This window comes from Nannobrachium achirus (assembly GCF_963921795.1).
Source record: "Nannobrachium achirus genome assembly, chromosome: 11".
Lineage (NCBI taxonomy): Eukaryota > Metazoa > Chordata > Actinopteri > Myctophiformes > Myctophidae > Nannobrachium > Nannobrachium achirus.
In genome coordinates this window covers 19,152,076-19,170,445 of record NC_137820.1, presented here as the reverse complement: position 1 = coordinate 19,170,445, position 18,370 = coordinate 19,152,076, and the positions used below count along the sequence as shown (strand labels likewise).

At 42.7% G+C, this 18,370-nt stretch overlaps 1 protein-coding gene across 2 annotated transcripts in view; it reads right to left on the bottom strand.

The window, feature by feature from the left end:
• Window positions 1-18,370, bottom strand: part of mef2aa (myocyte enhancer factor 2aa) — a 91,655-nt gene that overhangs the window by 42,138 nt on the left and 31,147 nt on the right. For both annotated transcript variants that reach the window (XM_080736363.1, XM_080736362.1), the window contains exon 4: window positions 10,346-10,549. In XM_080736363.1, coding sequence (XP_080592489.1) covers window positions 10,346-10,549 — 204 coding nt within the window. The remainder of the gene's footprint in view (window positions 1-10,345; window positions 10,550-18,370) is intronic.

Sequence of the window (18,370 nt, the reverse complement as noted above, 5' to 3'; positions counted from 1 at the left end):
AAAACATATATAATATTATGATGTGAAAGAAGACTTGTAGAGGAGAGCTACTCGAACGATACAAATTGCCATGATAGAGTGCACTCAGGACGTACTTCAGTGAGATATTGTTTTAGTGAGGTTTTTGGTAGGGCACAGCTAACTGTGAAATGTTTTAATCAAGGGACCAGTTCTCCTTCCCCCAAACAACTTTAAACAGGCCGGAGAGTGCAACAAACCATGCCTCCCCTTTAGCCATCTCAAATGTCAAACAAGGTCTCAGTATCACTGGGGGAGTTTGAGCACAGGGCCAGTTTAATGTCAATCCACTGAGTTGAAATGCTAGGCAATCCAAATGCAATGTTTTAATGCGTGTTATTATTAAAAACAAATTAGTATTCTGACCCTGACTGACTTTTTCAGTCAAATCTCATTTTAGTTGTGACAAGGATGGATTTTGACACATCAGTGCAGGGTCCAAAGTAGGGATGGGACGATATGAAAATTTCATATCATGATTATTGTGACAAAAGAAATCACGATTTACGATATTATCGGGATAATCAAAATCCATTATCCTGGGGTGGAACATTTGCCCAAAAATAGCAGATCTACAAGCTCACAGCACGTCGCGTTGCGACGCGTTGTGAGCTTGTAGATCGGCCAATTTTTGGCAAAGGCATTTGATAGAGTGAAAAAAAAGACTGTATCAAGTACTTATATTACAAGTACCTTTTACCAATTATAGAGGGTTTAAGTTGTACCGGATATGCAGCTCGGCAAATAAAAGGTGAATTGATCCCATGTGCATGACGGAGGACAATATCACGATAAATGTAATCTCCACGATACGATTATCGTGAGTGTTTTTTTAATCACGATAAACGATAATAACGCTTATCGTCCCATCCCTAGTCCAAAGTGGTATGAGAAAATACATTATAAGGGAAGATTCAAGAGGCATCCAAAACCAGCCTCATGCATGTCATGTTGCAACACATTAAGCACACAGTGACTTTGTACTGATTCATGTTAACATTCATTTTAAACTATACTGTTGTAGCTGTCAGAAGTATTTACAGTATGTTATACATTTCTATGACATATGCACTAGTCAATGTTTACACAGTGAATGTCTAATTAGTAAATCTAAATACATTAAAGAGGTGGTGCCATGATTCCCCCCCCCCCCCCCCTCTAAAACATGATTATCAGGTATTATGATTATACTAGGAGGAAGATTTTTTCCAAAAAAGCATACAGAAAGAGTTTTTATGTGGCCACACCCCCAGTTCATTAAGTATGCATGGATGTCATGGTGGGTGGTGACCCAGCTGAAGTTAGCCACACCCCACAGTGTTGGGTGAATGGTAATTAGGGGAGGAGTTGATTCTGTGATGTCATTGTATCTGTGTTTTTAACTGACATTTTTGACCACAAGGTGGCAGCCTCCAAGAGAAAACAAACAAATACCAAGAGAATACATAATTGTACATAAAAACCACACCAGGGGGTCTAATGAAGTACTTTCAACCTCCTAGACACATGAAAAACCGAAAAAGTACAAAACTATGGCACCACCTCTTTAAAGCAACAAATTAATCTAAAGTTCACATTTTCTTCTGTCCAGGGAATTAAACCCATTTAGGCCTAACCTATAGTTAGGGCTAAATCAGAAATTAGCCTACAAAAACAAATATGTTGCTACAGACTGTACATACTGTAAGCCCCTCCCAAACAGCAAAATGTGTTCCCGGCCTGAATGGGTTAAGCCTGCTTTATACTTGGTTGCGCATCGTGCCTCCACGGAAGATAGCAGATCTACAAGCTCACAACGTGTCGCACCATAACACGTAGTGAGCTTGTAGATAGGGCTGTCACAATGATTACCTGATCGTCTAATCGCGATTGTCTGACATAATCGCGATTGTTTTTTCATGTTTTTTCATGTTGAAAAATGATCATATATATTTTCAAACATTTTCAAAAATAGTGGAAATAGCTCACAATGCATGAAGAATGCGATGCGTTGTGAGGTCGTAGATCGGTTATTTCCACTATCAATGTTCTTAAGTATAACGACACAAATATGTCAGTCATTTCTTTGTATATTTAGGTTGTGTCATATCTGCCATGTGCAACTTCAAAGCCTAATAGCCAAACAGAAATGTAATTGTCAACAACAAAAACACAATTAAATCGGTAATCGCAATTATTTGAGTGACAATTCATTGTCATGTAAAATGTCATAATCGTGACCGCCCTACTTGTAGATCGGTTATTATCTGAGCGAGACACCAGCGTACAACTAAGAGTGAACCAGTGTTGATTTCGTCGACTAAAACTATGACGAGAAATGTTTGTCGACTGCGTTTTTTTCAATGACGAAAACTAAATAAAAACTAAGCTGTGATGACTAAAACTAAGACTAAATATATTGACAATTTTGTCAACAAAATAAAAACTAGACTAAAACATTAGGGTGGAGAAGAGAGTCATTTTATGTTTGGTTGCTCTCAGGTGTTGCGTGCTGAAAATAGCAGATCTACAAGCTCACAACGTGATGCGTTGTGAGCTTGTAGATCAGCTATTTTCAGCACAAAACCAAGTGTAAAATCAGTCGTTACGATGCCATCAAGGCATTTCAAAATACATTTCATGTGACTAAATCAACTGTAGATTTAGTCGACTAAAATTAGACTAAAACTAATACTTTTCAGGTGACTAAATTATGACTAAAACCATGTTACATTTTATTCAAAAGACTATGACTAAAACTAAATCAAAATTTGCTGTCAAAAACAACACTGGAGTGAACCAGGCTTGTAATGCTCCTGGGAAGTTGACATGGGAGCAGTGACATGTTCTCTGTGTGTCAGCCAGATCATCATGTGACGGTCCCTCTGTTATGCAGGTATGTCGCAATAACACAGCACATTCTGCCTCTGATGCTCTGCAGAAAATCTAACAGGTCTGCTTTGATGTTTAACCACTTTAACCCTCTAGTCTTAGTGAAACAGACTTGAGTTACAACAGTACTCTGACTGCCTTTTCCCGTCTGCACCAAATGTTTTCGCCAAAAATAGCCATCAACAAGCTCAAAACACGTCGACGTTGCAATGTGATCTACAATTGTAGATCTGCTATTTTTGGCGTATGTTCCCCCAAGAATAGGCATGCTGGGGTTCAGTGGTTAAGGAATGTGCTTATATGAAAATGTTAAATAAAAACAACATCAACAAGCCCAGAACCGCCATATTCTCCATAGATTTCTACTTGAAAGAGTCATAGTCTATATTTGCATTGGTTCAACGGCATTCCTTGCAGGATGTTTGTTCTAACACAAATTCTGCTGACGAAGAGACAGATTTAAAATGCAAATCATGTTTTTTGGGGAATATACAATTGGTTGATGTCTTACACTGTCAATTCAGGAACTTTCTGCCTTTGGAGAAATGTAATTTGATTCATTATTCCGAGTGCACAATAAGCAGTTAAGTGTGTTAATTCAACTATTTCTTGGTATTCATGTAGGCCATTATTAAGGCAAGTGCCTATATTGTAGGTGGTTGACATAATGGTCCTTGAACTCAGTTCAAAGACCAAAGAGAAAATTGCGACATTTTTCAATCGCATTTCTCAGTGTACGTTTCCAGCATGTAGGGTACATTAAAGTGAAATGTCATTTAATCGAATCAAATGCCATTATCCTTTTAGTCTAATCTAATAAAGAACCTGTTTTAATGGTTAAAGTGAAGAATTTCTGACAATTTCTATTCTCCTTTCACATTCGCCTTTCTCTATCTTTCTCTCTCTCTGCTGACACTTTCTCCCCTACATCCTGCAGCCTCCATTTCCACCAAGCCACCGGGAGGAGGATAATTGATCAATCATGCTAATTGAGGAGTCTGGACGGCTAGCCCACCATAGCAGATGTGCCAATTTGCATTCATTAAGATAGAAATGAGTCTTAATCACTGTACAGGCTTTGATTGACAACATAAACACCCCCTGTCTCAAATTCCTGGTGCCTACCCATAGATAGTCCACAGCCTTCCAGTATGTATGCGGCACAATTCACAATACGATTGATGCCATTATATATATGATCTCTCTAGTCTCTATGCATCATTTTATGATCATCTGGATCACATACACCCCCTCCATCCACCCACCCCCACTTCCTACATCAAATCCATCACTCAGGGTAGTGGAAATAAGGACAATAAGATAAAGAGTAAGAGAGATGTTAAACAAATATATATACAGCATAATATGCCATGGTCATATTATAACTGTGGAAATGGCTTTTGTTAAAGATGGGGTGCCATGATTCTCCCCTCCCTCCCTAAAACATGATGATCAGGTATTATGATTATGATTTTTCCCAAAAAGTGTACCCCCACCAGTTCTTTAAGTATGCCTGGTTGTCAGGTGGGTGGTGACCCAGCTGAGGTTAGCCACACCCACAGTGTTGGTTGTAAGGTAAAAGGGGAGGGGATAATTTTATGATGTCATTAAATCAGTGTTTTTCGATCTGGCCTTTTGACTCAAAGGCTTTCAGTTTTCAGGAAGAAACCAAAAATACACAGGGAAGGCAAATTTGCACATTATAACCACACCTGGTGGTCTATTAGAGTAATGTTAACTACATAGATACATACAAAACAGAAGAAATACCAAACTATCGCACCACCTCTTTAAGATCTACATGTATGGATACAAATCCCAGATACAAACCCCAGGTCAAAAATCCACTCAGCATAGACAGTTTGCCCTCCTGGCCCCCAAACTGTGGAATAAACTCCCTGTCGCACATAGAACTACAGACTCACTCCCTAGCTTCCGCCGTGGACTGAAGACTCACCTCTTCAGACCCCACCTAAACCCATAGCACTTACTGTAGCACTCGCCTACCCTCGATGACCATACATGAAAGCTAGATAGAAGCTAGATTTTAGGTTTTACAAAAAGCTTTTGTTGATTAGGTGCGTGGTCTACCTACGTTATTGTTTTCTACATTGATATTCCTATGCATTTGTTGTATATGTACGTAGTATCATGCTTATTGTATTGCCGTATTACCTGCTTATTGTAAATCGCTCTGGATTAAGAGTGTCTGCTAAATTGTAAATTGATCAATGGGAAGAAGGTAGGATTCAAACGTAAAATACCAAAGAAGGCCAGACAGGGCCTGACATTCTGAAATGGTCAACATTTACATATCTTATTGAATGAGTAATATACAATATATCCCCATGTGTAACCACCATTTATAATGCTAATGAAACTTAATGGGAATAACGTCATATTGTAATGCTGATTTCCATCCATGATCTGCCATATTACAGTAGCTGAATGAGCTGCTTATCATAGAACTTTACATAAACACAGAGGGAAATGATTTGTATGTCGCAGACCGCATACAGGGGCGTCACAAGGGGGGGGGAAAGTGGGACTGAGTTACTAGGGCCCAAGGTGGAGGGGCCTTGAATTATTTTATACTTTAGCTATTGAAAAATAGCAGGTATACATTAAGCTTACAGCGCGGCATGAAAAGTCATGAAAATGTGTGCAAATCTTTGAATATATGTATTTTCTAAGCGAATATTTGCAACTAAAATGTTGCTTCTGGGGGGTCCCTGGATCTAAATATTTGGAGATGGGGGTCCGTGGCCAAATACATATGATTAAGAGGGTCCTTCACGTGAAAATGTTTGAGCACCACTGACATAGAAACATAGGTTTTTCAAAAAACCTTAGAAGGATTTGAAATATTCAAAGACTTGCAAAATATTCATGATTTTTTTTTAACCCATTTAGGCCTAACCTATAGAATAGGGCTAAATCAGAAATCAGCCTACAAAACAAATATGTTGCTACATACTGTACATGTACTGTAAGCCCCTCCCAAACAGCAAAATGTGTTCCCGACCTGAATGGGTTAAATAGCAGATCTACAAGCTCGCAGCACGGCACTCAGTGCTGCACTGTGAGCTTGTAGATCTGCTATTTCTCAAGAGTTAAAGCACAAAATAATGCGTTCCCAGTCTAAATGGGTTAAACCCCCTCTTCCATATGAAGAACATTCATGGGGGGCCCGCAGTGAATCCTTGTACCCAGGGCCCAGAATTTGGTGTGACACCCCTGACTGCATAAACAACGGACACCCCTCTGGAGGGTTGGGAATTTCCCTATGAATGTCCCTAATTTGTTTACTTTCAGAGATAGTCCACGAAAAAGACAAGAGTGGCAACAAGTCAGTTCTTTACATCCACATCAAACCAGATATTTACAATGGCAAGGCACTGGAATTTGAGTACAGTTCCATTCAAAAACTTGGTTCAACCCCTACAGCTGTGCCATTTCAAAACTTCACACGTCCTGCCATTGGCAAGATAGTAGATTTTCAGGGGATTTACAGAAAATGTAGATTGTAGTAGATCAGCTATTGTTGCTAGTTTCTGCAAAAATAAGCTCTGTTCTCCATAAAAATTATAAAAGCTAAACAGGGAAAGAAACCGGTGAAAAAAATGCAATTGCAGGACATTTGCAGGAAAAGAGCAGTAAACACCGAAGAGTTGGAATGGCACATCTGTACATTCACAACAAGTACTGTATCTTATACTTTTAAAGTGTTGACTTCATGTCAATTTCTTGTGCATCCTAACCTAATTAATGCCGGCCCTGATATATACCTTAATTGCATTGAAATGCTTAAAGAGAGGGCAGATAGACGCCAACCGATGCCTGTGAAGTCACTATCAGATTTCAAGGAATCTTGGGGAGACAGTGATCTTTCTGTGCCGAGGAGAACGGCGCAAGAGAGGAGCTGACGCGAAATCTTATTACCACTGCTGGTGGAGTAGGGAGGAGGACTAAACATTATTAGATTAATCTAATGACATACAGCAGCATTTTCATTTGTGGTACCAATAGAATTCAATAAGAAACACAACAATAGCGAGTACACTGTAAATACGGTGAGCAGACGCCCCGTTTTGGCGGGATCGTCCCAGTTTCAAAAAGATACCGACAAATACTGTAGCTTTAAAACACTAAAATGACAGCAATGTTCAACATTCTCTACCAAATTGTATTATAAATAATATTAATAATAGTTGTTTTGAGCATTTACGCATTGACATTTATCATGTTCTGTTCTGTTGAAATTAGTAATTATTAAAATAAAATAATTGCCCCCCCCATCCTGATTAAAAAAGACAATATCAGATCTACAAGCTCACTACAAGCTTTTTCTTTTATATACTGTAAGATCTTGAGAAACTGTGCTGTGATTGAGGACGGCTGCAAATGTATTTTAGTGATAAAAACAGACTCACATTACACAGTGAGATGAATACAATTGAGACAGATTTCATGCAACAGTTCACCTGTCACCAGAGGTACTGCTGAGGTTAATTCCACCACAAACATGCACACATGGACACGCGTGCGTGCACACACACACACACACACACACACAACACACACACACACACACACACACACACACACACACACACACACACACACACACACACACACACACACACACACACACACACACACACACACACACACACACACACACACACACACACACACACTTTACAGTTACACACTTTACAGTTCTGCTTTGGACTGCGAGCCAAGTTTGAGACAGAGTCCATAGCCTTCCACTGGGTTATCAAACTGTGGCCCAGGCATGCATCCATCTGTGGAAAACATGGGCAGTGTTCTCCAACACTGCATGGCCCAGCCTTTATCTACAGATGGTACTACTAAGCAGGAATGTGACCTTTGATTTGGCTTCTCACATGGAATGATGAACGTATGCTGCCTGATGAAAATTGGGGAAGGATTTGCTTGGTCTCTCCTCATGCCAGGCAAACGAGCACATGATTGTTTGTGTGGCAATCATTGGTTTAATGCAATTTAAGAATTTAGATAAGTGTCCAGCGTAAGTGTCCTCATGTGAGGCCCATTTTAGCAGACAGAAGAGGAGAGGGGCGGGGTTTGGGGATCTACCCATCCTTCCCTGTGTCAGGCCTCCACATTTATTTACAGTACAAGGGCCTCTATCCAGCGGAGGAGGACAGCATTTCATTCAATCATCTAACCGATAATGGCACTTCCACACAAATTTGATAAAGGCCCATTGACAAAGACGACAGCGAGACATTAAAAGAACTAAAAGAGAATTAATGTCCACTAGAAAACTAAAATAAAAATAATAATAGATCAGCAAAAATAGATCAGGAGCAGAAATCGAGGGCCGTGCCTTTAGTGGGTCAACTTAAAAGACAACATATAGTTATGAGTCTTAATGAAATAAACCACATCTACTGTGCTCTTTTCACTGCCTGCAACGCTGGCTCTTCTGCGTCTCACTGCCAGAGTGAATAGCATGGTTATGAGTCACGTTATGTATCAGAGCCTGGGCCAGGGCTGCTTACTTCTGCTCTGGTTCTCCACTTCTGAACCCTGACCACATAGCCAGCAGGCCCGATGGGGGATTTGCGCGTATCTGCACAGATGCTGGCCGAGTGAGCAGGGACAACACTACATTGTTCTCGCCTTTCGTACAGCAGGACAGCCTCCTTGAGAGTAGCCAGGGGGGCTAAGTGGGAAATGAACAGATCACTAACAGTTAGTCCTCCACTTTTTGTTGGCAGCAGACCACTCGTGCTCTTTATGGCAGACATTATTTACTTTGCACGTGCCAGTTATAGAATGTTGCAAACATTAAAGTGCATCAACGGAACTCAAGTGAGGTACTACAAGCTGTCTGAAGACTATGGGAATCAGCCCAACTCAATGGATAGTAAATCATCCTGTTGTATTCACCACTAAGCCTTGGTTATGATAGGAAGGCTTCCCGAATCACAACAAAAACAAATGGGGGGGTCATTGTTACATAAGGCGTAGAGTGCATCTACTGTATGTATTTTTAATGCCAGTGAGCCCCAGCTTTGCTCAAGGGGCCCCTGATGGAGGATTGACTATATGGGACTACTGGATGCCAGAGCTCTCTTTTGCAGCTCTGCCAAGCAGGTAATTCACAAGCAGCAGTAGCATGAATAAATGATAGTGGGCCACAGCTGACTCCTTTATACTGCTTGTAATTTTAGTCGTTCCTCAGAGTGAAAGACTTCTCCAAACCCGAGATTCTTGGAATGTTTCAATTTCATTTCATTAAAAAGAAAAGTTAATGTCTCTCTGTGGGGGCAGCAATAATAACAAGGTATGTTTCTGTAAACATGTGCCAGTAAAAACACTGAAGTATTATGACGCGGTGGTGCAGAAATCTGGGAAAAGTCTGCATTGTCTAATGAAAACACCTCAGTCAAAACATGAAACACTAGAGCCAGTCTGTGTGTACTTTAAACACTGGCTTCAAAAAGCAAATAGGACACTTTTATTGTTGGTATCATTATTTTCTTGACTAGGCATAAATGTGTTTGCTTTTCATTCAGCCCGAGCGAAGACTCTTGCTTTTGGGAGCAGGTCCTGAATAGGCTGAGAAACCACAAGTGCGTCAAATCCAAGGCATTCTGGATTGGGATGTATCCTCAATCATCCCCCATTTACTTTTTCATTGACGCTCTTTGCTGACAGTTTCCCTGTCTGGCAAAACAGTCATCTTATTCTCCGCTTGCGCTGGGGCATGCAGCGAGACAGTGGCTGCCAGGAAGACCAAGTGCCTTGTAGAGCTCTCAGGGGATTTCAACAAACACTTCACAGGAATATTTCCAAGTATGTTCACTACAAACCATTACAGTAATAGGCCAGCTAATTGTCTGTCTTGAGCAATGGTGCTGCAGGGCTCCCGAGGGACTGAGCCATGCAGGTACAATATCAGTGGGAAACAGGGTCGCTGTAGTGGTGAGGCAGCTACTGTGTGTATAGGCCTGCACAGAGATAGGTTTTCTATGGCAGTTGCTGGACTCAAGAGGAGCTGAACTTATCTGGGAACGCAGACCTCCTGTCCCCTATCTGAAGGGTGAGTAGGAGGAAACTGTTACTCTCCACTTTCAGACTGTCTAAAACGTTGCCCTTGCTGTGTGTGCACAACAAAGGTCTGTGTGTGGCTATCGGTTGGCCTCCCCTGCACATGTTTTTTTCTGGTCTGCTGCTCTGACGCCAATGTCATACTGTACTCCAAAACATATTCCAGTGATTAATTTGGCCTAAATAAGAACACAAGAGTCGTGCTTCCCTAGTAATGTGCCAATTGAGAATAGAAAATATACAGTGAGGGGAAAATGGATGGCGTGTCAGAATAAACGCAGAGCTGAGTGTTAAGCTAGATTTCACCAAGTTTCCTCACCCCAGTAAAAGTAAGAAAGTGAAGCTGACTCACCTCCACAATGTCAGAGTTGGTTCTGCTCTCGTGGGGCTCGTTGTACTCTGTGTATTTCAGTAACACTTTGTCCATGTCTGTGCTGGCGTACTGGAACAGTTTGTTAGAGCTGTTGAAAATGATGAGGGCTATCTCACAGTCACACAGTACGCTGAGCTCATAAGCCTTCTTCATCAGGCCAAACTTCCTCTTCGTGAAGGTAACCTGGTGAGCACACAAGATTTAACAGAGCCACCTATTAACAAGGAAAACAAGATGTGAAAAGCCTCTAATCCACAAAGCATAAAGAACTGCTCCCACACAAAGGTTACATTGTTTAGTCCAGGGGTCTTCAACGTTTTCAGGCCAAGGACCCCTTAGCTGAGAGAGAGATGAAGCAGGGACCCCCTCTACATATTGTATAAATGTGTGATGCAGATTTTCATTTATAGATTCATAGATTTGTTTGACAGTGTATGTTGGATTCATGTTAATGTGTATTTTCACACATTTAACCACTTAAATCGTTGATATTTTGTAAACTTGACCTTTCACTATGTACTTGGCCTGCTCTTTTTTACCTCTACACCAAACCTATTTGCCGAAAATAGACGATCTACAAGCTCTCAACGCTTCGCGCTTGTAGATCGGCTATTTTTTCCTATCACACAAGGATTTGGAGGCCCCCCTGTAGTAACTCTAAGGACCGCCTAGGGGTCCCGGACCCCCTGTTGAAGACCCCTGGTTTAGTCGTTGTATATACTGTACTATACTGTATGTATAGATTATCAACCGGGCATTCATCATTGCCCGAGGGCTGTGCTAAATGTGATCATTTGTTAATCACATACCCATAGCACCTCATTTTATCATATTTAAAGAGTAAAGACTATAAGAAATTTGCATTTGATTAATGCAACAACTGTGGCAACTGTTTGACGTGCTGTGGTCCTTCTGCATCGGGGTCACTCAAGGTGGCAGTTCAGCACACGGAGGCACTTTACTGCACAGTAGCTTGCACTGATTGGTCAGCTACTGCCATACCAGCCCTAGGGCTGATAACTGTTATCAATTTCTCTTCTATGACTCCCCTCTTCCAGGACAAATAAAGGGTGAGAGGGTGATGTGAAATAAAATAAAATCAATTTCAACCAGAGTAAACACTGATTATAACTAACTGTTCATCATTGGCAGTGAACAGCTTTGCCGTACAGGTGACAATTGGTGACAGACGACATTTACATGGGTGTCTGCCTTTAGGACCGTTGACGCAAGAGCACAGTGCGTCTCTAATGTCTGCCTTGTTATCAGGCCAGAGGTCAGGGTTAGGAGTGCAGGTCAACCAGCTGAGTCAGAGCTTTGGCAACTACAGGGGTCCATATACAGTACATCACTTTAGCCCCTGACTCCATGTACAGAAAGCCGTCGCTGTAGCACACGGCACGAGCGTTGTAACACGAGCCCTCAGATGGGAGCTCAGGTCATACATCACTCGGCTGGTAACCCAACGCTCTCCGCACAGTGACTTTATGTCCTGCGTCTCTGCAACTCTGTACTCTGTGGCCGCCTCAGCCCCATACACAGGTCATTATGTTACACTACTGCTTACTCCCTTTTGCAAGCTAAAAACATCATTCACATTTAAGGGAAACAGGAATGCAGACATTCTTTCCTTGGTCTGGTAATTGGTATATTGGTATATATACATTTCCAGGCAAACGTGTATTTGGGGAATGTGGAATGTGTGTATATTTGAAACCTGTGCCTCAATATTTTTGTGATTTTTTCCCCTTCCCCCAACTAAGATAACTCTGTAGGTAGAGTGTACGTACGGTATACAATGGGAGTATTGAATTCTCTAGTGAAAGCGGTGCGTACTAGGGGACATGGTCGAGTGTGTGTGTGTGTGTTTGTGTGTGTACACGGTATGTGCACGTCTGCCTTCTCCTCCGCCAATTTCCCTGACCTACTAAGGGAGGAGTTGAGCAGATGAGCTGGCTTTGTTCAACTTTAATTGGTCACAGCTTGCGGCTACCCTCATTTAAACTGGCATAATGCAGTATAATCCTAAGAGTTGTATAGTGTCTGTGTAACCGCTCAGGCAGAGGGGTCACTCCAACTGTGCGAAGTGAATTTCCGAATCTTCCACACTACAGGTAATTATACAGACCCATTATTCCTGCACAAGATGCACAGGAGCCTGTTCTTGTGTCATTTTCCGTCGACTGCACCCCATGTCAGGTGAGCTCACATGACGAGTCAAAAGACTGAAATGACATTTTGTGAAATGACACAGATTAAAAGCAGGAGCGCTAAGTCTAACTAGAATTGACAGAGTCAATTTTGACAAGTGTGCCTGCAGCTCGCTAAATGCGCGACCTTGTACGGCGGTTCGGACCGTGAGACCGTCCGCCGAGTCGTCCGTGTTTCGTTTTGAGAGGGTCGGTCCCCCTGAAAAACGCGTTCTGGCACGAAACGGTTACCTTTCGCGCGTTTGTGACGCCCCCTATGGGTCGAAGTGGAAATGCTTTTGGGGATTAGTTGAGTATGCCGCCCCCGACCTGTGGTTGAAATTCGGTGGTGACTCGACTTATTGTTTGTGATTTATGGCTATCGTTTGTGAAACGGGCCCCTCCCGCTAACTTTGGAAGCGTGTTACGAACGAACGGTATGGACTATCGAAATATCCTTTGACTATGTTTATCGCGTGGCTTCATAGATCATGTGTACCGGTTTTTAAGACATTTGAAGAAAATATGTAGGAAAAGGAGCAAAAAGTGTGTTTTGGAGAAAATTCAAGATGGCGGAAAATCTACCCATACGCAAATGGGCGTGGCCTATATGCGGAGATGCGTCTTGACCCAAGGAATCCGGGGAAAAAATAATTTAAATTTTCCGACCTACGGTTCATGAGTTACAAGGCAAAACGTAAAGTTGGCCGTTATAGCGCCACCATGAGGCCGAGTGATGTAATTATTTTTTGATTAATTCTTACAATCATTATGAACCTCCTCTCCAAGTCTTGAAACTGTAGCCCCTATGGTTTGCGAGAAAAAAATAATTGAATGCGATTCCCATTATAAGTCAATGGGGGAAATTAATTCACTAATAAATTAATATCAATTAAACTATAGAACCTTTCTCTTAGCAACTTGATAGCACACCATTCCCGAGCAAGCCGATCAATTTGACATATGGCGGGAGTGTGTGGTGCAAAAACTGTGGGAGGAGTAGCGTGCCAAACTTTTGGGGAATTGCATGGACAGACTTAAATAAATAAATATGAGCAAGAACAATAAGTGTCCCCATGCTATGCATAGGCACACTTAATAACATGTTCCCTTGCAAATCCCTGACACATAAAGCCCTCTGCGTGAGCGTGGCTGGATCGGGGAAAAGGGCACTTGTGTGGTTTTGTGCATGTCATCCTGAACATGCCGTGAGGGTGGATCACCGCACGGAAGAAGATACTGAAACGGCGTTTGCTGGTGCCAAAATCTTTGGAGCGCAGAGGACTCGTCTCTACTCGGTTCTTGTTGGAACCAGGTACCTCCCAGTTCACCTACAGGTTTTACCAGCTGCCTGTTTCACTTGTTCGCTCTGCCCGCATGTTTGTTTGTTTGCTTAGCCATCTGGAAAAAAGTAGGCCCTGGGATGTCACGCCGGGGAAACGATTAACAAATTGTATGCTCTTTAGCAGATGAGCATGACTGCTAAGCCACAGAGATGTCACCTTTTCGGCAGGAAGCCCGCAGGGTGGGGCGCTGAGTGAGGACTTTGTTCCACCTGGGTGCATGGTAGAGTGCTGAGTGCGAGGCTGCTGACCCAGGCACCGCTTCATTTCATCCTCAGCTCTGGCCTATAGCATCGCCACCCCCACCCCAAAACCCAGACACAGCAACCCCAGACTCAGCGCTGCCTTTGAAGGTTGTGAGGTGCGCCTGCTCGTGCGATCATCTCTGACTGGGACGGATATGGGTTGTTCTGCCCAAACACCGGCCGTCTTGGCTTTCTCCTTTGACACACGATACGCAGCACAGTAGAGCGGCGTTCTTTCTCCATTGGTTAGGTAGGGCTCAGCAGCATGCCACCGCAGCTCACATCTTACAGACATGTAGACATTTTGGTTGTCTCCCCCACCTACCGCCCACCCAACCCCCCACCCCCCATGTTCTCTGGGGGTGACTGGTGAGACGCTGGAAACCACAGACATCCTTGAGGTCATGTGGGAGGTGCACTAGCCGAGCGCGCCTACGGCTCACCACGTCGAAAAGAGGCCCGCAGAGTCGAAGGGGAGCTGTACTTACATGAGAATGTTATCATTATGTACATCTAGTGCCCTTACTAATTCATGTAATTCACACAACAGCTTAAGTATCAGTCATAAAGCTTGGCATTACACTGCAGACAAGTGCACATTACGACGGTGCACTTCCACCGTGAGACACTGCGACTGTCATTAGGCCAAGACAAAACAAACGCCAAATCTAAAAAAACTTTCGATAAATTGGAACAGTCCCAACTTCTCAAGACTTTGAGAAGGTCACACAATCACAGCCAGACCAGTGATTATACTGGTGTTTCTTTTTGTCCGTGCCAGGCTGAAAACGCTGACCTTTTCAGAGGCACTCTGGTGGAGATGTAAATTTGTTCTGTACTTTTGACATGTAACCAACCTCGCTTCCTGAGTGCCTAACTATCATCACCTTCTCTTCAGAGATCAGCTATTCATTTCAGTGCCTGTTTCATATTTATTTGTTCTTTTTGAGATTATTATATTGTAATTTTCAGGCACTTTCTCTGTGTATACTATACTCTACCACTTGTTATTTCGCAGATATGCAACATCCTTTTTTCCAGTTTTCTTTGCTAAAATAACTTTTGTCAAGGGAAGTTTTACAATATATAATAACATATGCTATAATATACTCCAACTACTACAACTAGCTTTTCTTGTATTCTGTGTTGAAATAAAGGCATGGGAGGTTTTAAAAATATATAATCACATATGCTATTATAAACCACTACTCCTTACTTTTCTTTTCTGTGTTGAAATTGTAATTTTTAATGGAAGGTTTGTGTAACATTATGCTAAATCATACAGCTGCCATCTAAACTAAACAGCCATACACAAATACATGTGGGATACATCACTGTCAATAAAAGGCTTTATCACTGTCCGTCCCCAGGCGAGGGTCTGGGGCCCATGGCACCAGAAGCCTGAGTTACTAACACCTTTCCAGGGGTGAGGAGCCAAGAGTCTTGTGAGCAGCCTCATGTCATCTCAAACTATCATCTATGGCAGACATGACAGACAGAGTGGCCCTGGCACCAGCTGGCAGAATTACCCGGGCCCTGCGGCCGATGCCCTGGTTTTGTAGTGCTCGAGTGCTGGGCCCGGGAGAGAGGCATGGGCTTCTCCTGTCCTGTCCGACCTCCCCCCATGGAGACAATACAGCCCCATGTGAACCCCTACATGCACTGGGCAGGGTTGACCTTGGGACCCACTGTGGCTGTTGTTGATCTCGTCTTGTAGAACGGATGACATGCACCAGGACGAAAAAAAAAGAAAAAAGAAATACAAATATATTTGTGTACGTGATGGGGCTCTAATCGATGAAACAAAACAAAACAACAAAATTGTTGTCGTCTGTTCTGCTGTTTGATTTAATGACAGTAATGTGTCATCCAGAGAGTCAGTTCTGCTGATAGGTCTCTTCAATCAGCAAATAACATTGAATCATCAAATCATGAAATTGATCGTGCTTTTTAGCAGCCCACAAAATACGACCTCTCACTAACAACTGACACGCAGCTACGCGCTTACACTCATTATTTAGCCTGCTTTTGTTTTTTTGCAGCTTCAAATGAAATTTCAGGGAAATGAAGTACCATCATTAGCCAGAACACACAACGTCTACCGTACGCCGGCTGCCACATTCAACTGTTTCCCCCTGTTACTCTGCTCCGCTCTTTATCAACAAGCTTTTCACCTGCCAAAACATAATAATAATAATGATGACCTTTCAGAACTTCAGTAATGGGCGAGGGCTGAAAAATAGTTGGGATGTGCTGCGCTGCTCCCCGGAGAGAGAGAGGGAGAGAGGGAACAGCTCTGTGCCCACGGGCATGTGACGTGCCTGAGCAAAAAATCCAAAATGAGCCACAGCAAGGGCAGGCAACCCTCCACCCGCCAGCGAAAATCATCAAACTTTTAATGACTTGGGCAATTACCCCCAGTGAGCCTGCTTAATGGCATCCAAAGGACGTCACTAGACACCGCTCACTGGGCTCCGCCAGCCTGCCTCCTCGCCTAGCCTACATAACAAGCTGGATCCTATATGCACATCCTCGCATCTCCCACTGGGTGAGTGGTGGTCCTCCTCACGCGTATATGTGGAGACCGCGTTGTTGTTTCATACTATTCATGAGTCTTTACCTGTCACAACACAATCAAGACACATGCAGCTCGCCTCTCTTGTCGAAAGGAAGGCCCAGTCTCATTGGACCGTCATCCACCGACATAATCAAGAACATTTCTTCTTCTTCTTCGAGGGGTTGTCTGGGGATCTCTGTCCCCTTTTTTAAACGATCTGCCAGATTCTGCCTAATGAGACAGGTGCGTGTGTGTGTGTGCGTGCATGCGCGTATAGTAAAGTATAGAATGTGAAAGAGATGGAGGAAAAGAAAATGTGTGCGTGTTTGCCTGAGTGGTGGCTTGTGTGTGCACATACAAGTACAGTATGAATGCATGTGCAGGTGTGTGTGTGTGTGTGTGTGTGTGTGTGTGTGTGTGTGTGTGTGTGTGTGTGTGTGTGTGTGTGTGTGTGTTATTTCATAAGCTAGAGTAATAACATTAAGCTCAGAGTAAACTAGCCAGGGCCCGCAAATTTGAAAAATATTGAATATACGACCTACGATTTAAGAGCTACATAACAACATGTGTAGCTGGCTGTTATAGCGCCACCATGAGGCTTATTTAAAAAATATATATCCTCACAGTTAAAAATGGCACATGTGCATCTTAGTCCCTACCCAGTAAAATCCTGAGTGTTCGTTTTACTCAGCTCAAGTGTACGAATGTTGCCAAATAGACCTGTAAGAGTCCATTTAATTTATTTAATTGATCCACAAATGGAAAACTCAAGATCAATTTTACTGTGCATTAAGTTTATGAAATAAAATGTTCAATCAACTTCACTGGCAGAATTCCCAAAAGCATTGTGCGGCTGTCATGGCATGGTTTAAATGAGGTAATCACATACATAGATAGAGCAACTTTCTTTGCAAGTGAGCCTCATTGCAAAAAGAAAAATTGAATTCACGAACACCAGCACTAATAGCCACCCCCCAGTTAGAGTTAAAGCTATTAGTGTCTTCAGAGAGCTGGTGGTAACTGAATAAGGGTTGTCACGCCCGGACTTTCCAACGATCATGAATGATTTCCAGTGATCATGGCAACAGTAATTCTTGTCAGGCTACTAATTGTTTATTTTTTCTTCACACGCCAATCTTCATGCCAGTCGTACTCATAAGTGAATATTTCTACCCTATAGACAGGGGGGCGTGAACACGATACCCAAAGAAAGCATTTTTTGAGGAGCGCCCATTTTGTTTCAACTAAACATCCTGCGTACAATATGTGCAACATTTAAAACATGCGTCACTGTTTAAATCACTTGAGAACAAGGCAGACATGCCGACAGCAAGACCTCGAGGCTTGTGAGGCACGCCAGACAGCGGCTAGGTGAGCATGAAGTGCCCGTTCCGAGTTCCAATGGTGGACGGAAAAAGTGAACCAAAACAAGCACTACCTCCATATGCCTCAGCCAATCATAGTTGTTTTCTTTGGGAATGCACGTTCCCAGTGCTGAAATGCACAAATACTGTCATGGTATTTGGTCCATGCAGGCCGTGTCCCATTCTTTAAGCTGCCAGTGCTTTTCTGCCATGCATTTCTATGGTAGAGATGGACTAGAAGCGCTCCTCTTCCCAGCACTGTGTCAAGCGTTTCTTTGCCGGAGTGCCATGGGCACATTGTGTAGA